This window comes from Staurois parvus, unplaced genomic scaffold (genome assembly GCF_062004578.1).
Source record: "Staurois parvus isolate SC_StPar_1 unplaced genomic scaffold, SC_StPar_1.0 ptg000362l, whole genome shotgun sequence".
Lineage (NCBI taxonomy): Eukaryota > Metazoa > Chordata > Amphibia > Anura > Ranidae > Staurois > Staurois parvus.
The window spans coordinates 9,470,001-9,490,137 of NW_028318158.1; the positions used below are offsets into that span (position 1 = coordinate 9,470,001).

General features: G+C 40.5%; 1 protein-coding gene across 3 annotated transcripts in view; it reads right to left on the minus strand.

The window, feature by feature from the left end:
- Nucleotides 1–20,137, minus strand: part of LIN9 (lin-9 DREAM MuvB core complex component) — a 68,516-nt gene that overhangs the window by 13,787 nt on the left and 34,592 nt on the right. For all 3 annotated transcript variants that reach the window (XM_089685097.1, XM_089685096.1, XM_089685095.1), the window contains 7 exons: nucleotides 17,870–17,995; nucleotides 10,974–11,131; nucleotides 8,247–8,380; nucleotides 4,799–4,918; nucleotides 4,307–4,408; nucleotides 4,050–4,130; nucleotides 1,222–1,347 (listed from right to left, as the gene is read on the minus strand). In XM_089685097.1, the coding sequence (XP_089541223.1) occupies nucleotides 1,222–1,347; nucleotides 4,050–4,130; nucleotides 4,307–4,408; nucleotides 4,799–4,918; nucleotides 8,247–8,380; nucleotides 10,974–11,131; nucleotides 17,870–17,995 (847 nt within the window). The remainder of the gene's footprint in view (nucleotides 1–1,221; nucleotides 1,348–4,049; nucleotides 4,131–4,306; nucleotides 4,409–4,798; nucleotides 4,919–8,246; nucleotides 8,381–10,973; nucleotides 11,132–17,869; nucleotides 17,996–20,137) is intronic.

Below are 20,137 nucleotides of genomic sequence, written 5' to 3' on the forward strand. Positions count from 1 at the left end.
GACATCACTCCGCACAGTGTGGTGGCGCCTCGCACCAGCAAGCCAGGGGGCGGTGCCCGGAAATGTCTCTCACGGAGTCAATACAAGATTGGCGTTTGGGTGCCATTTTCCCCTCTCTGGTTCTCCCCTCTATGGGGGTGGGTGGGTATTACGTCCAGGACTTCCTAATTACGACCCAATATATGTGGGAATTTCCCTCTACAATTGATACTCCTGATTCAGAGGGGCCAATATGAATCTCTCATGATTATGTTACGATACCTGCCTTTATGGTAAGCACTACATAGAATTTTTACACTGAACAATGATCTTATGTGCCTCTGTGGAGTCTGGATGTGATGTGTATGCCTCTCTCTTTTCTTGGGCTTTAGAGATATCCACTTATTGGCACTTTTATTCGTGTCATTTCCAAGGGGGCACATGATGTGATTGGACAAAGACACGTGGAGACACAAACACGTGTGTGTTTATGTATGTGTGTGTATAATATACACACACACAGTTTTAAAGTTTGCCTATATTGAGACCATATCTACCTTGGGAATATTGAGATCCTTCATAAGCATAACGGTGGGTGTCCCCACCTAGCCATTTTGTGGCTTTTTCTCATGTAGTTCATTTATGTAGGTATCTTTTTCACTATGTAAATTCTCTCTCTGTAGTGATCTGGGTGGCCCTTGTGTTCCGTTTAGGTGGGATTCTCAGGTGTATAGAGCCCATGGTGTCCTGGTCGGGAGGTGCTGCCAATCTTGGAGCTTGTTTTTATGGTTGAAAATTTTCATTTGTTGATTCTCTCATATTGTGAGTATATTTATACATTTGGAACCATAGAAGATATCTTATTTTGCTGTTATATATGACATGCAATAAATAATTGTATTTTCAATCTAACAGACTATGTCACCCTTATGCAGAGTATCTGCTATCCTTGAGGAAGGAGCTATATTGCTCCGAAATGCATCAGTTTTCTGCAGATTCATCTCTGTAACTTATCAGCATCATTGCTCAACAATTGTATGATATTCCTGACTGGTGATATGTACAATATGACTGTTTTGTACTAATGGCGTGTTATGCCATAATTTTATGGTATTTTTGACAAAATAAAGAGTTGACACTTTTATGTATGTATGATGCCTTCAAAGTCCCATTTAGTGTAGAGGAGTTTTCCACATCTTCAATTAGGTGGGTAAATACCCTCTATTACAAAGGTTTCCTTACCTCATAGCAGTACTGTTGAACCTTATGGAGAACCTTATTAAGATCCTTATTGAGTTGTTCCAGTTCCAGAACAAGGGTTGCATATCTCCTCTGAAACTCAATACCAATAGGAGCAGAATAGGATTTCTGCCGAAAGAAATGAAATGATCAGAAAAATGTTTTCATGGTTACAAAATTTAAAAAAAATTGAATTTGTCTGTTGACACATTTCATGCAACGTTGGGACATTTTTTGTGAAACAGAAAAAGAAAACCAGTCCTTCAGATGAGTTCTATATGGGGCAATATTTCACGATTGCAGCAAATTATTGCCTGCTGTTTTGTGGATTTAGAAAGTGGGTCATTTTATTGCACTTGTTGAAATCCTTCAATATCAGTGCCAACTAGGAGGTTCTATAGTCACATGGCCAGGCAAAACAAATAAAAGGCCAGTTTGACAAGCATGAATTCAGGAGGGGAGGGGGGAGGTATGGTGGACCCTGTGGTTTACTCTTTAAAAATTTCAAAACTACTTATGGACCAATTATATCAACAGACCTCTAGAAAGGGCTTCCAATCCCTTATTGGTTGGGCCCCTAAGATAGGCACACCCTTTACCAGAAGCATTTTAAGTAGACAGCACACAGTAGAATCCACAGCAGGAATAGGTCACTTCTGTTTAAATCCTCAGTAAATGGATGCACGGCTAATAAGCATTTGGGGGAGGAGCAAACAACCTATCAGGATACTTCTAAAGTGTCCTATGCATATGTACTGACATGAGACATGTGCAGAAAATGAGATGAGCAGCTTCTTGCAAACTGTCACAAGTGAACTTTAAAGGATAAGTTTACCTTTGGGACTATATTACATGTTCCAACTATTTTTAGGGTGGAACATGTAACATGTTCCCATTCCTATAGCCACTCCCCAATCCACTGCCTCCCTGTGACACTTGAGAACAGAGCTCCAGAAACTGCCCGTCTGGTCTGTCTATGAAGATGGCTGCCTCTTTACCAAATAAGGCCGCCTCTTTACCAAATATTATAGCATCTTGTTAAGACATTACATAGGTGAAGCCACAGTGGGAGCAGTCCAATTTTGTACAAATGCCTCACGAAATAGATAGAGGGATAAGCTAGTGGGGATAAGATGGGATTGGGGGGGGACAAAGAAATAGTTGGAAAAGCATGTGCAAAGGAAAAAGTCTATGTAGCCTCAGAAGTTTAAATGACCCAAGACAAACGGATTCTCTAGCTTCCTAGTTGTGTGCACTTCATCAATCAGTCAAGGACAGGAGCAACGCAGAAAGAGCTGCTTTGGACAAATCAGATATAAAGTTTGCACGAGAAGGGACGGATGCAATTTTGAGGCCTCAGCGATCAGAGTCAGCAAATAACTGGGAGACTTAGGCAATACGGCTTGGGTCTGGACCTGGAAACCACTCTGCTGTTAACCCTAACAATGGAATCTGTCTGAAGGTCATTTCCTGCTTATTCCCACAATGTCCAGTTCAGCAGGGTCCGGACCCAGAACTCCAAAAGACAGATTGAGATTGAGTGCAGCTATCTGGCGACATCAAATTGATGTAGAGAGGAGTCTTAACTGAAGAAAAAAAAAAAAAAATTCTAGTAACAAATGGGTTAGTCTAACAGCAGAGCTAGATGAAAAATGTCCATCCTCCTAGGACAGTGGTCGGCAAGCCGCGGCTCGCGAGCCACATGCGGCTCTTTACACTCTTTACACTCTTTAATGCGGCTCTTCTGTGTGCTGGGCGCCCGCTCCCCTCCCTCCTCTCGGGCGGCTAGCCCAGCAATGGGCAAACTACGGCCCGGCGGACCTTTTAATCCGGCCCGCGGAGCGTGGCAAACATTGGCTGTCAGGATGTAGGCGGGGCAGCGTGACAAACTCCTCTCCTCTCACAGTCCGCCCTGAAGACCGGAACGGCGCGGGAACACGGCGAGAGGAATGCGCGGAGCAAAGGTAAGTGAATTGACACAATATGGGGAATGAATTACTATAGGGGGGATGAATTACTATATGGGGGATGAATTACTATATGGGGGATGAATTACTATGGGGGATGAATATGGGGGATGAATTACTATAGGGGGGATGAATTACTATAGGGGGGATGTATTTTCAGTTTTAAAAATGTGGCTCTCAAAATAAATTTCAATCGTGGTTTTGGCGAGATTTGGCTCAGTTGAAAAAAAAGGTTGCCCACCACTGTCCTAGGACATTAGCAAAAGCAGTGGCATGTTGGTCATAGAAGGTTTATCATGGTCTGGCATACAGATTTATTTTTTTTGTTTGCCGTTGTTCAATCCTCCTATAAGCAGTAGTATAATCCAAAGGTTTATTACTTCCTGTGTCCCTCAATGGATGAGAAAAGATGCAGTCGTGCTTTCATTTTCTCACAGAAATGAGATCACAGATTAACTCCCTTCATTTAGCAGGAACAAAATCTGCAGACCTCAGGCCAAATATCTGTCTGTCCAGCTCACAGCATACTACTGACCCAAAATACCAGTCTTTGAGCTGCTGATAAATAGAATACATTTGTTACCTTAATGCAAGGAATATATTAAGGTTAAAACACCTTTTTCGCTTTAGTATCACATTAAGCTGCATAGACACTGTTGGGAAGGGGAGCAGGAGTGAGATGAGCTCCAGGGATGAACTGTATTAAGTCAGTGCTGTGAACTTTGAGGATGAAATCCTCCACAGTATCAGCAGCTACAGAGGTCACCAAGAACATGTTTTAAAGTTCATTTGCTCTTTTTAATATTTAAAAATGTCAGCAGCCCGAACTCAAGTTCACCTAAGGGGGAAATAACTAAGCCTCACCAGTTTTTCTGCTTCTGTGTTCATGTCTTTTAGTTGCCTGATGTGTTCTTTCTTGATCATAAGGATCTTTGATAACCTTGTCTAAAGAAAAAAAAAATAGAAAATAAAATAAACCTGAATGTTAAAAATAGATATCAAATATATGATGCTAAAGTTCACATTAAAAAATACTCCACAGGGAAGGAAAAGGCTACAGTTGGAAACTTCCAAGAGCGTTATATTGCAGATATTCCAGTATGAAGTACTAATTTACTTACCACCTGAACAAGGAATTCCACTGGAAATCCCCCTATTGTGTTATTGTCTGTGATGGATGATTTGCTTTTCCAGGGAGATTGTGCCAGCAAGGTATCACTTTCCTAAAATGTGGTATAAACATAAGCATCACAAAACAAAGAAAGCAGTGCCAAATGGTAAATCTACACATTGGAATAAGCTGTTTTAACTCTAAAAACAACTCCAATGTGTACATTAATTTGTAACATCACCCCCCAGCCCCACTCAGGTACTTGTGCAGCTAGTATTAACATATATAATTACATTTTAGTAACACAGCACTGTAAAGCAGTTCAGCTTTAATGCTGTCATCTTCTGTCCAAGTTGGAATAAAACCTGAAGGATATTTGAACCCTTTCCACCTCCTAGCACAAAAAAAAAAAAAAAAGTCTGGGCTACATTTCACTTTTATTTTCCTCAATATTATTGTTCTTAAAAAAACAAATAAATGAACACATTAGAAAAATACTCACCATAATGGGTGACTGGACAGGTGGAGGGTACTGTAACCGTGGTGGAGTCATGAACATTCGGGAAGGCCGCTGTTTTTGTCCAAAGGAAGCGATGGGCATTGTTTCATGTGGCTCATTGCTCTGAAAATGTGCAGAAACGTTTGAATAAAATTGCATTAAGACCTGGTTCACACTGAATGCAACTTTGAAATCATGCTACTTCACCGGTGTGAACCAGGGCTAAAAGGGTGTGTCAGCTTGCTCATGTTTGGATACCTGCATGCCAAACCAAGCCAATAAAGGGCTATTTCACCTTTTCAAAAGGTGAAAACCCTACACCTTCCCCACCCACTGGGTCCCTGATGCACTAACATCTGTGTGTGAAACAATTTCACTGTCCATGCAGCATGGTGCAGTGGTCCCAAGGTTTGAAATCTGCACTGTTCTTTCCTTATGGACGCCGGGACAGTTTACAGCAGTTCTGATCAGCCGCAGTCAGAACCACTCTGCTCTGTCCCAGCATCACCCACAGACGTGCAAGTGCAGCAGGGATGGGGAGGGGAGATTGTTTGGTCACCCTTCCATTTTTTCTGAAAAAGGTGAACTTAGACTTTAAATCTTTAAACACCATTTTTAAATAGGAGTCAATATTCTTGCTGCTCCAGCACCTGTACCTGGTGTGATTAGTATATAACCCTGACTATTAAAGGATAAGATCACCTTTGGGAACATGTTACATGTTCCACCCATTTTTAGGGTGGAACACGTAACATGTACGTCCATCGTCATTTCCGGCGCCCGCGCCATATTGGGACTCCATGAAGTACATGTCATGAGGACAACTGAGGATGTTTGCGGTTACCTACTAACATGTGAGTGGGTATTTTAATTTTCATTTAATAATATTGCACTATGGAGCCTGTTTTGTTTGTGTCTCTGAGTGGACCCTAGAGGTGTGGCCAGAGCGGTGGAGTGCAGGAGGAGGTCTGGCTAAAGCTACTGTCATCCCGGTCGTATAGAAGGGATCTGCAGGAGATTGTCAGAATACTATTAGAACACTGGTTGGCCCTTGAGGTCATTGCAAGGAGGTGAGGGGGCACTCAGACCATTTTGGGATTTTTTGGCACGTATGACACATTCACGTGTATGAAGAGTTCCTCACTTGTGTGCTTAAAGTGGACCGATTCATCACCTCTTAGTCACAAATTAAGTGTGTGTCACCTTGGCACCAGTGATTGATATATGTCATTTTTTGCTAAATATGTTTATTAAGGGTGTTTATTCACCCATACAATTGTGAATATTTTAACTTATGTGCATGCATTTTCTATATTTAGGGTTGGCTGTATATAATTGGTAGCGCTGCACCATTTACAATATATTTTGGTTTATGGTATTCATTGGTACACAGTAGGTGCTAGCAGCTTTATATTTGTTAGGGCTATCTAAGCGCAGGGGCTTTTTTCATTATTTTGATTATACGTAACATGTTACCAAAGGCGCAACCACCGCCCCCCTCCCTCTGACAGTACGGGGAGACTTCTTCCCATACTACCTGTCAAATTTGCCCCCACAAGGCTGCATCATTCATTCACAGACTTCTGTGAATGAACTGCAAGTCCCAACAGCCTTAGTAGCTGTCAGCTTGTACTTTTCAGTGAACTACCACAGCGCTGTGGAGTATCGTGGTAGTTTATTGAAGCTTTCTGTCAGAATATACGCTTGCTCGTACAACCCGTATGGCAAGCAGATATTCTGACAGGTCTGCAGGAGACCTGCATGGCATCAGAGATCTACTGATCGCTGGTGCTATGATTTCCAGGTTCCTGTAGACAAAAATAATAAATGCACATTTTTTTACCTGCAAAAAAATGTACATTTATTATTTTTGTCTAAAAGGTGAACTTATCCCTTAAGACAACGCAGATCACCTGACCATCAGATGCATGCTGCATGTACTTCGCCGGCCAAGTTCTTACAGTGATTTATGACTACTATTAAGCTTCTGGTACACTAGTGCCAGGAAAGGAGGGGAGAGAATTTCTCCATTACTTCTACAAATTACCCCAGTATTACCTACATTAGGCTAAATCAGCATGTGCACAGGGTAAAGCAGATTGCCTTGTCACATCAAAATGTCCACAAATATCTAACTGGCATGATGGAAAATGTTCTGACACAACTACAACTGCTTATTGCTTGTGATCATCTTACTACATCTTCCATACCCCTCCAGAATCAGATGCTTGACAGGTTCCCACTGGATGACTTCATGTGGGGCTGTCCCCGTCTCCAACATATTTAAGTAGTCCAGGTTGGTAATATTAACTCACATGGCTTGAGGACAATAGGAGAGACTATATGACAGTCACACACATGTAGAGAATTGACTTTTTAATAACTACATCTTTCACTTCAGCTGTTTGATATCTCAGGGAATCTCTCAACCTTGCGAACAAAGGGCAGTCTAAAATAGATAGCTTCTTGGAAAAGGTCTCAATGATACTCCTCTGAAGGTAATATGAATGTTTTTGAGGCCTTTAAGGGAGAGCAGCAGCTTAAGGCTCTGGGCATCAGTTTGCCATATGAAAAGCAGTGTATTTGAATAGTTGAATGATCTTACATGACCTTTGTTTTGCCTACACAGAGTAAAGTAACAACGTTTTCCTTTAATGTCTCTCTCCCCAACTGCTCATGCCATTCTTTTGCTCCCTTGACAGGTGGTAAGAAAATTCCAGATGCTTCCAAAAAGCATGTTACTCACTCCCCCTTCCTACTGTGTGACAGCATGGGCATTTTGGGATTGGTCCAGTGCTGTCAACATGGAGGTGGGGAAATAGAGTGTTAGGCCGCCTAAAAAAGGCAAAAATATTGCTGCTGGGACCTGAGCATTTTAGTAAACCTGTTGCTTTCTCTATGGCCAAAGCATAGGTGTGCTTTAAAAAGCAGATGCTCCTGGCATCAAGGGGGAAAAAAGTGTTCAAATAGCTGAGGTATCCATTACCAATATTTTAGCTGGTGATGATCAGATGGGAAAGTAATTTAATAACAGTGCTTTGTATATGACAAAAACTGTATGAGGATCAGTCATGTACATTTCGTTCTCCCCACATTATGACCAATTTAAGCAATGCTTTCTTCTTACAAGGCCAGGATTAGAAACAGAGAGCAGATGTGAGAGGGCTTTTATCATCCTTTTCTAGTGGTTGAACAGTGACCGTATAAAAAGGTAGAAATTCTAGAAATTCTTGTTTGTCATATAAAAAGGTAGTGACACTTTAAAGTCAAGTAGGTTCAGAGACGGATATCTCTTAAGAAGATCTCATCTACTGTTGCTAAAGACAAAGAGCTATGCCTGAGTTTAGCAGAACGGACCAACTCACACTTTTAGTTTTACAAGAATAGTTTCTTTCAGAACTCTACAAGACAAACTGTAAATGACAAGGCTGTGTACACAAAGCAAACTTACCAGGACTTCATAGTCTGGGATTGTATGTGTACCGAGTCCATTTCTATCAAATGTGACCCTGTAAGTGGAATTTTGGGTGTCTACAGCATCGATCTGACCAGTGAACAAGCCATCGTGTATTCCTCGTAACCGAGCTGAGGGAAAATGGAAAAAAAGAATACCAATTGTGAGCTAGATACACATACCAGTTTAGAATGATATATTTATTGGAAAAGGTGCCCTTCTGAACAAGCACCAACAACCCTATCACTGGCCTTTGCCATAGTAAAGTCTAATAAACACCACAGTTCTATTGTTAAAGGCCAATTCCAGATTACACCCCCCATCCAACTGCCCCCCTTCCATGGTGCTTTTTTTTTTATATATATATCTTCAGGCTAGGGCAATTGTCTGCTTATGCAGAGAGCAGTGCTGATATCACTGTACACGTTCTATTTCAATACGCAATTAATGAAGGAACAGTGGTGATACCCCGCCTTAAGAGGTAGGGCCATTACACCCATTTTTTTTTCATAGTAACATTAGGGGGCATATTAATCACGTTCAGACCTCTGACCAACCTAGAAAATTCTGACTGAAGATGTGCCATGCAAAGAAATTGATGACCAGGCTAACCACTCCCTTTCTTCACTGCAGCACATACGAATACTTAGTCCTGAAATTGTAACATCATTCTTATCAGTAAACGGCCTATATCCACTTCAACCCCAAGCCATTTCTGGCACTTTTTGTTTACAGTATTTTTTGCTAGAAAATGTCTTCGTGACGCCAAACATTTTTTTTTTTTTTTTTTAAAACAGAGGCCCTAGAGAAAAAATTGTTGGCTTTTGCAAAAAAATTTATGTCACACAGTATTTGCGCAGTGGTTTTTCAAATGCAATTTTTGGGAAAAAAAATACAGTTCAAATTTTATTGCAACAATACATAACCCAATTTTTTTGTACAATATAAAAGATGGTTAAATAGATATAACATGTCGTGCTTTAAAATTGTGCACACCCGTGCAACAGCACAAGTTTTACTATTCATAAGCGACACTTTAAAAGCCTGTACAGGTTACCACTTCAGATTTACAGAGGTCTAGTGCTAGAATGATCTGATGATCACGGTGATACCTCACATGTGTGGGATGATCGCTGTTTGCATGCTAGTGGGACAGATGCATGCATTGACTTTTGCATGCAGCATGGGGGCACTTTATTTTATTTCTATTTTCTTAATTATTCTTTTTTTATTTTTACACTGGTCAAGTTAAATTTTTATCACTTTTATTGCTGTCACAAGGAATGCATACATCCCATGTGAGAGCAAAAGACACCTGACAGGTATTTTTCTGGAGGGATCTGGAGTCTATGAGACCGCAAATCCCTCCTCTGCACTTGACAGCATTAAAAACACCAAGAATTGTGTTTTTGAATGCTTTCAGACTTTTAAAAATGGTGCAGAAAGTTTCCGAGTAAACCGAAAGTGATGTCCAGTCATTGCTTCTGGTTTACAATAAAGGAGAGCCAAAGCCGATTCTAACTGTTTGGCTGTGCGGTCAGCCAGCGGATGCACCGGCTGTTCGCTCGGGACTCCTGGTGGAACAGGAGATCCTGAGAGCTTAGCGGATTGGGGGGGGGGGGGGGGGGGGATGAGCTGGACGTCCCCTCCTACTGCTTGTACAAAAGAGTCGACCGCCGGCTCTACAAAATGGTATTGGGGTGATGCCTGTAGCTCTAGGCATCACTCCAGTACAACCACCGAAAGTCCACCATTACATTGTTTGAGTGCAAGCTATACTATTAAAACAAGTACCACCTGGTTACACTACCAATTGTTGGGATATTGTTTACTCCAATATGTCCACTGCGACACATCTAAGCCAATGCTCCCCTGTGGTATCTGCTCATCGATAGTAGAGGCAGTATATTTGTGAAATCAGTTCAGCACAGAGATTCTGAGACCCGCAAAGTCACTTTTGCAATGAGGGTCATCACCAGTGATACATGTCCTATTTAGAAAACACTGGCTGTCAGGAGTCTGATTCCTCTCAAGAGCAGCTAAATATATTTTAAAGGGAAATATATTTGTGGCATCTCCCAGCATTCTTAGTTGTACAGAAGTTTGGGTGGCGAGATTGCCATTTACTGTCCAATCTCACATTAGACCTGCAAGCGGTTTAATAATCGATCCAAGCACAAGAGGACTACCCCGGTGAAATTCACAGACCGTATTCCTTAGTGGTGTCATATACTAAAAGCGCTAGAAAATCCACTACCATTTTATAGCAGTGGCAACAAGCTCAGTGGCTAGAAATGCCAAGATGTATTTGGCATAGGGAAATGCCACTTTTTAGACACAACCAAAACCCCCCCCAAAAAACTAGGACTTAGGATCATCAGTTTAAAATCCCAACCACGGCACTACCTGCCTGCAGTATGCATGTTCTCTTTGTGCTTGCTCCTCCCGGGTACTCTGGTTTCCTCCCACACTCCAATAGGCAAGTTGATAGGTTAATTGGCTCCTGTCTAAATTGGCCCTAGTATGTATGTATGAATGTGAGTTAGGAACCTCACATTGTAAGTTCATTAAGGGCAGGGATTAATGTGAATGTAGAAAATATATATGTAAACTGATGGCGCTATACAAGTACCTGTAATAAATAAATAAAATATAACCCATACAAGTTCCACCACTCACCAGGAAGACCTGCAACTGCAGGATTCCCCTGTAAACATTCTTTACCTGTAACTTTAGTCCCAATAACCAGAGAGAGGGGAATTTCATCTGGTAGATCCTTGAACTGAGAGACGTCTGCTACCTTCCTCTGCTGTAAGAGGCGTATTTTCTGTCGTTTCTGTTCCAGAGCCGATCGCTCTTCCTCGAAGAATGCGGCAGAACATCTACAAAGTCAACAAGACAAACGTAATGCATAGGAAACCTCAACTGCAACGCTTTGTGCAAACTGGCTGACATTTCATGGATTTGGACAAAGATTAGTTTATGGACATTTTCCAATAATATTCAGGGCCGAGTACTCCATTTCAGACCAGGAAGACTGTTCCTATTCTTAAAACTATTGCAGTAGTTTTAGCAGAGCACAGAATTTCCAGCTAAAGAGTTTCTGCAACAAGTGTCAAAAATACACATCACTTTGTTGAGAGCATTTAACCAACACCAGTCATCATTTGTCATACAACACATTTTAAAGCTTATCTTAAACTGGAAACAAAAATGTAGTATACTGCAGCTTACCAATCCTTAAATGTGGTGACTGCATTAGTTTTTTTTATTTAGACTTTTTTTCACCTGGTGATGTGGCCTGTAATGCACTTCCTGTCTCAGGGTGGTGGCTCCACTCTATGGAGGAGCAATAGCGCCACCCTTGGACAGCAGCATCGTCAGCTGACTATTGTAATCACCTCTGGCACTGTTAAAGTGAACCTAATGCCATTAGATTTATCTCATGTCCAACAGTTCAGGTCCCTTGCCAGCATCTTGTCCCGGGGCGCCGGTGTTCTGGCATCATCTTCTGGCTCTGGATAACATACCTGCTGCGCAAGCTCAGGGGTCAGTCAATCCAACACACAGGGACTGGGCTGGTACTGTAAGCTGAGCTGCACATGCAAAGCTCAGTTTACATGATTTAGAAGACTGCGAGGAGGCAGGTAGATGTTTTTATTCCTTTAACGCAGAAGAGACATTGCATGTTTTTTCTGCGATAACAGCCAGTCTACTTGCAGTCTTCACTTCAGTCCCACTTTAAATGGTTTGTCTTAACCCTCTGACACTTTTGCTGGACAGCTTGGTCTGTTAAAACAGAAAACAAATAACAGACTTACTAGCGGAATCACCAGATGATGTGGGGGAAAAAAGTCTAAAGAAAAGAAACACAAAACAAAAAACAAAACAAAAAACGCATGCAGCCACAACAGCCATCACAAAGCATTATGGGTTTTCTAAAGGGAGAATATTGCAGTTTGCCTTCAGATGCTCTCTTTGATTAAAACTTTGTATGGCTCTAGCTGGGAGAGCGATGAAGCGATAAAGATCTGTTTACTCACATCTCCCAAAGCTACTACTAATCACAGAAGCAGAGGACAACTTCTGCTCTGACTGCTTAAGCAATCGGAAGTAGAAGTGGGAGCGGGTACCTATCAAAATCAGGCACCGGCTCCCCCGCCACTCCCCAAATGTGCCAATTCCTCAAGAGGAGCGTGGACCAATCCTTAAAAGGGAAACTCCTAGATTGTAAGCTCGAAAGAGCAGGGCCCTCGAACCCCTCGTGTATTGTTTTGTTACTGTATTGTCTCGTTCTGTCCCCCACTATAATGTACAGCGCTGAGCAAACCTTTTGGCGCTATATACATACTGTATAATTATAATAATACTTTAACAGTCCTCAAATCTATTTTTCATTAAATGTTTTTGGCCTCCTTAGAATGTCCTCCGTGAGCTCCTGAACCTCCCCTTTTCCCTGTTATTTTCATTTGTTTGGAACGAGCTGTGCATGTTAGTTGTGGTCCCTAGTCCATCTCGGGAGCAAGCAGGCGAGGGTAGCTACATTCCTAAATACAGTGGGACCATGGAGAATGAACCTAGCCACCCTCTATCAAACTCTGACAGCAGTTAAAAAAATAATCTGGAGGAGATCGAGAGCAATAGAAGGTTCTTAAAAATAGTTAAGAATATATATTTGCATATTTGTTTTTTTTTTAATACCATAGTTTAGTGTCACTAACAACTAACCTTGGAGAGTATTACTTTCTATTCCTATTCAGCATACGTTTTTCTATTTTATAAGCGGTGAATATATGGGAAGGGGAACTTTTTTCATTTTACAGCCTGTCACTGACCACCAATGCTCAGAGGTTCCTATTACTACCACTGATCTCCAATAAAGGGTGTTTTATTGCGGCCATTGACACCAATTCTGGGGTATCTTCTTGATACCTACAAGTCCCCCCTTTCCCACAACTATTTTAAAATGTTATAAACTGTGCAGGAGATCGTACGTTTGAACTCCTTAACATCGGGTGGAAAGATATGCCATGTTCAGTAACTATGCATAAAGTTACAATCGTTCACACAGATGTTAATGTCTGCCCTTCACCAGCTAATTTTGCACCCGTTCCCAGCATGCATGAAAAAATGTAAAATGATCTGCTCTAGTTGCCAGATGAGTTCGGTATGCCACTGCCTCCAAGAGACTACTCTAGTGAGATAACCCTGAGGTCATATCTCCATTCCATCCAACAAAAGGCGAGACTCCCTTTGAGCTGAGCTTCCCAGACATTTATTATATATTAAGAAGGATCCATCTTAAGAACACATCACCATATTTTTAAAACGTTACAGCATGTGGTCAAATTATATTTTTGTACCATTTTATGGCTTGCCGTTTCAATATTTTGAGGACTTCATTTCACCTACAAAAAGCAGTAATGAGATAAGTCCATTGTATAGAACCACTAACAGGAAGAAGAACCTCTGTATGTAAAGAGAAAACATGACTGTCCTCATTTACAAAGATGATTACTATTTTCATTAACCACTTCAATACTGGGCACTTTTACCCCCTTCCTCCCCAGGCCAATTTTCAGCTGTGCGGTCATGCAATACTGTACCCATAAAAAGTTTTTATCATTTTTTTCACACAAATAGAGCTCTCTTTTGGTGGTATTTAATCACAGAGTTTTTTTTATTTTTTTGCTAAATAAAAAAATCCTGAAACTTTTGAAAAAAAAAAACTCCTTTTTCTTCAATTTTTGTTATAACATTTAGCAAATAAAGAACTTTTCTTCATAAATTTAGGTTAAAGTGTATTCTGCTACATTTCATTGGTGAAAATACCCCAAATTAGTGTATATTATTTAGTCTGTAGGAAAGTTATAAAGTCCACAAACCATGGTATATATATTTAACAATCGATCAATGTACTGACAGCCAATCTCATTTCTTGAGGCCTAAAAACGCCAGCATAGTACAAATACCCCCCCCCCCCCCCCCAGATTACCCATTTTTGGAAAAAAAAAAAAAAAAAGACAGTCCAAGGTATTTAGTAAAAGGCATGGTGATTTTTTTGGAGGTTGTAATTTTTTGGAAAAAATGTAGAAATTAAAAAATCTTTTTTTTTTTTACATATCCAGTCCAGTACTGTGTGATTATATAACTGGTGTTGCGGTGATCAGGGACATGGACTAATGACAGTATGTAAAAAAAATATAAATAATTAAATTTTTAATTTTTCTGTTTTATTAAATTCTTTTTTTTTTAAACACACTGTGACCAAAGCAATACAATGTTACCATAGTAATATTGAACTACTCGGGGCAAGTGATCAGGATTTTTTTTTTGCTAATACCAATGTATTTCACTGATATTTCCAATCCTTGTTACTGAATGAAACGGATTCAGTCTTTTTTGTGATTAGCTGTGATTGGGCAAAGCTCATCAAATGATACAGATGGGCTGTGATTGGCCCTGTCTGTACCATGTTACTGCTTTGATCAATCACAGCTAACAACACAATTGTATGCAATGAATGGCATGACAGGAAGCCATCCATTGTACACAATCGACATGTGATCTGCTCTGGTTACATGACACTGGCAACGGGTCAGTGTAGTGATATGTCCATGGGACACAGCCAGTGACAGATCTTGCTGCTGCATGGCCCTGCGACCAGCTGCATTTGACAGGATGTCATATGACGCCCAGTCATAACGGCGAGTGTCCCACCCAGCCGTCAATCTGCTATAGGCCGGGTGGGAACATGTTATAATACCAAAAAGAAAAGAAAAAAAAAAATAAGGATTAAGCTGGTTAAGTTCACATAAGAGTTAAACAATTAACTGAGAGACTTTAGGTTGAACGGAATGTACTATTGATTTCCTTTTACCCCTTCTCAATGCCAGGGCCTACTGTCAAGCACTCACAGTAAATATACTGCGAGCGGGCAGCAGGTACAGACACGGTCACATACATGTACATCACCTGCCTTTTGCATGAGTTTGGCAGCAGATTTTAGCCAATAATTTTGTCTGAAACCTGCTGATTGGCTATGTTCAATCACACACACAGAGTTCTGTGTTTACAAGTGCAGTAGTGAACAGCAATCTGGCTGTTTCTTCTCTCTGAAAAGCAGAGAGAATAAACAGCCAGATTAGTTAAAAAAAAAAAATAAATAAAAAATAATAGTAACACACATTACACTTGTTGAGCACACAGTTTAGATCTTGATTGACCCTAGATGCTAACTCCTTTGCAGCCAGTGTCATTAGTACAGTGTCAGTGCACAATATTATCAGTGATCAATGTATAAATGTCACTAGCGATATCAGGGTCAGTCAGTTCATGTACCTCTTTGCGAGGGTCTATTAGCGCCAAATTGCTCACCACAGTACAAGTCGCTGATCACAGCTATTACCAGTATAGTGTCTATAGCTGCATAAATTTTTATATACACACACACTCCATAGTTTGTTGAAGCTATATCTTTCACACAAACCAATATACACTTATTGTGAATTTTTTTTTTACCAAAAGATGTAGCAAAATACATTTTGGCCTAATTTTCTGAATAAATTTGACTTTTTGATTTTTTATTGGATATGTTTTATAACAAAGTAGAAAATTTTTTTTTTTTTTTTTTAAACAAACTATTTGGTCTTGTTTGTTTATATAATAAAAATTAAAAACCCAGTGGTGATCAAATACCACCAAAAGAAAGCGCTATTTGTGTGAAAAATAAAAATTATATAAATTTGGCCACAGTATTGCATGATCACACAATTGCCAGTTAAAGTAGAACAGTGCTGAATAGCAAAAAACTGTCCTGGTCATGAAGGGGGTAACACCTTTTACTTTTTTATTTTCCATTTACAGCTTTCAAAGTTCATAAAAGGATCACCTGTACCACACTTTTTTTTTTAAAGCAAAGGACCGATAACATTGAAAGATGATGCTACTGATTTTGTAGGGCCGAAGAAAGATGAATAAATGTTTATCAAACAATATTTTCACTAAAAATACACTCAAATTATTATTCACACATAAAACTATAGGTGGAGGGGTTCAGTTTCTTATTTTATTCTGTAATAATTTATTTTTCATATTTTTTTTACAGTACAGTCAGAGACCTCAATCTCCTCCTCCTCTGCAGCCATGCACTCTGTAATGAACACACAAATTGCTCAGTACAGAACACTGAGCGTTCATTCAGAAACTGAAGACATAGTAAATATGTGACTGTTTTCTATGTCTTTCATGCCGAGTGGACAATAAGAGCATTCCAGTGTTCATTTAGGGGGTTGATAAACATGAGAAACATGTTTACTGACCTACCACTAAGCTTGCTATGCTGAAGATCCGACCTTCCTCTGAATACCCAGAGCCACTGACATGCAGCACGGAGGAACAGTGCAGTAAGCAGTGGTTGCAAGGGGGTGGACACTTTCTGAACGAATAGCTGTGGTCAATGGCTTCTCAACTGCTGATCACAGCTATTTATTTGCTCAGAGTCTAAAAACATTTCTGGTATAGGAAGGGAGATTCAATGAATGTAAGGCTTTCGGACCTGGCCAGCTGAAAGCAGGCTGACATAAGCCTTATGTCCATGGCAAATAAATAGTTAATAGCAGACTGAGTAGAAATACAGGGGCTGTCATAAATGTGCAGGCTTTAAAGCTGTCATCCTGACCACTGGCTTCACTAAGGGCTCGTTCACACTTGACTTTATTTCTAACTCTTGCCAACGCCCCATAGCGTTTGACAGGCGTTTGTGAAGCATTTTTAACGCTCCCAAAACGACCTATGCGCGGTTTTGAGGCGGTTGACAGGCGCTTGCCAAGCATTAAAACAGCACCACAAACTCCTATAATGAAGTTAAATGGTATTAACACTCCGCAAACGCCTCGCAACTGCACCGCGGAGCAGCACCAAAGACTTGAATGGGAGGCTTTAACTCCTCCTGACTCGACCCGTGGTGTCAATTTTGCCGCGACATGACGCTAACGCTTCCGTGTGAACAGCACTGTGTGCTGCCATGTGCAGAATTTTCATAGGCGTTTGATAAGCGTTAAAAACGCTTCCCAAACGCCTGTCTTGACGCCTGCTGACAAAGCTAGTGTGAACGTGGGCAGCACAGTGACTAAATGGTTAGCACTTCCTCCTGGCAATACTAGGGTCGTTGGTTCAAATCCCATTCACGACACCACCTGCCAGGAGTTTGCATGTTCTCCCTGTGCCTGCGTGGGTTTCCTCCGGGTACTCCGGTTTCCTTCCACACTCCAAAGACATGCTGGTAGGTAAATTTTCTCCTGTCTAAATTGGACCTAGTATGTGTATGAATGAATGTAGGTTAGGGACCTTAGATTGTACGCCCCTTGAGGGTTAGGGACTGATGTGAATGTATAATATATATGTAAAAGCGCTGCGTAAATTGATGGAACTATATAAGTACCTGAAATAAATAATAAATAAAACGTAGCCTAACTCAATGGTCACTGATATGGAACAAGGAAGGAGCCAGTCAAGCCTGAAACGTCTGCCCTTCAATTCTACATGCTTGTTCCAAGTGAGTGACTCACTACCAAGTGGGCATTCAGTAGTCTTTTCTACACTTCAACATCCTTGTTTACCTTCGTGGCTTCCCCATAAGCCGTCTGATTTTGCCCCATTCCACTCTGGTTAGTTTCCTTGTTTTGAGATTTGGGAAAGACTCTTTTAGGCAAACACAGAAATCATTATCACCTTCAAAGAGGGGTCTGCAAACAACAGAGAGAAGACATTAACATTAATCAAGGCATTGTAAGAACGTAATGTTCAAATTTTACAAACGAACATTCCACTTATTTTACGTATATTATACCAAAGTATAGCAATCACTGATGATGTGGCTGATGATGTTGTAACTGGTAAATTACCATGCCTTGTTCTACACTGTGCCACAGAGTCATGTGGCTTCCTCAGGGAGATGTGATCACATCCCCCTGAGGAAGCCACATGACCCTGTGTTGTAACGTGTAGGGGAAGGGCTTTATGACGTCACACCAGTGGCTAGCACACAGACTTGGGAACATGGAACGGTATTACGAGAACACTAACAATTATACAGTACTGAGTGAATGTAGATTTGCTGGCTATATTTGGTGCGATATAGCACCCGTAATATGTGAGTGGCTAATTTTAAAATTTTATGAAATAAAAAAAAGCATGTTTTAAAGGATAAAGCACTATTTCTTGCCTATTCATTTTTATACTGAACGTAGGAGTATGGAGGAGTAGGATCTATAAGGAGGAGGTGAACGACCATCCAAAACACAAGAAGCTCCATTAATAAGTTCAATTTAAAGGGACACAGGCGCTCTTTGACCAAACATTTTTATGTGAGGTCATAGTCTCCAAGTGAGGTCACATCTGGAGTGTTGGTGGAGGTGCACAATTGTCATAACATGAAGGCACAGAATGATGTTGAATATATCCACAGTGATTGAATTAATTTATTGAAGACACACACAAATAAAACAAGGACTCGATCAGTCCTGATGTACTGACAGCCTCTCTCATTTCTTAAGGCCCAAAAATGCCAGGATAGTACAGATATCCCCCAAATGACCCCTTTTTGGAAAGCAGACAGTCTGTGGTATTTATTAAGGGGCATGGAGAGCTTATGTAATTTTTTGTCACTTTTTTTGAAAAACGAAAAAAAAAAAAACCACACATTTTCACTTTTTTTTTTTTTTTTACATAATGTCACCAGTGCAGTGCAGTATCATCATATACCATAGTAACATTGTACTACTCTGGGGAAGTGATCAGTACTATTTTTTTTTACACATTATGATTGCCTATAGCAGTGAACTGCACTGCTATAGGCAAACATTTAACTAAATAAAATAGAATCATTCAATGTTTTTATGTTGTGATAAGCGGTGATTGGTCACAGCCAGTCACATGACACAGATGGGCTGTGATTGTGATTAGGTAGCAACATGATTTTATGCAATGGATGGCATGAAAGGAAGCCATCCACTGTTTACAATTGTCATGTGATCTGCTGTGATTGGTCACATGGTACCAGCAATGGGCCGGTACACAGATAAGTCATCGGCTGTGTCCATCAGACAAGATCTCGCCGCAGCGCGGACCCGCAATCTGGGGGGATGTCATATGACGCACACCCGGATCAATGAAAGTCCCACTCGCCCGTCATTTTATTATTGGCCAAGCGGGAACTGTTTAACACTGCTAAAGAAAAATTGCGTTTTGTTTAGTTTTGCTGTGTTTTACCACTTGCCCTCCAGAGGATTTACCCCACTTCCTGACCAAGCCATTTTTTGCATTAGGCCACTGTGTTACTTTGACAATTGCGCGGTCAACGCTGCACCCAAATGAAATTTATGTCCTTTTTCCCATGAATTGAGCTTTCTTTTGGTGGTATTTGATTGCCTGTGCGGTTCATATTTTTTGCAATAAAAAAAAAAAAGACCGACAATTTTTGGAAAAAAAAGAACAAAATTTTTGACTTTTTGCTATTAAACATGTCTAGTAAAAAAAAAAAAAAAAATTTTGTCATAAAATTTAGGCCCAAATGTATTCTGCTACATGTCTTTGCAAAAAGAAAAAAAATCCTAATAAGTGTAACTTACTTGGTTTGCATGAAAGTTTACAAATGGCGGTATATATATACTGGGATTTTTTTTTTTTTCATTTTCACTAGTAATTGCAGCGATCAGCGACTTATAACGGGACTGCGGCAGACATTCTGACACTGGGGGGAACTGACTTGGTGTCACTGACATCCCCAGTGACACCAATACAGTGATCAGTGCTAAAAAAAAAAAAAAAAAAGCACCGACACTGTACTAATGACACTGGGCAGGAAGGGGTTAACATAAGGGGCGATC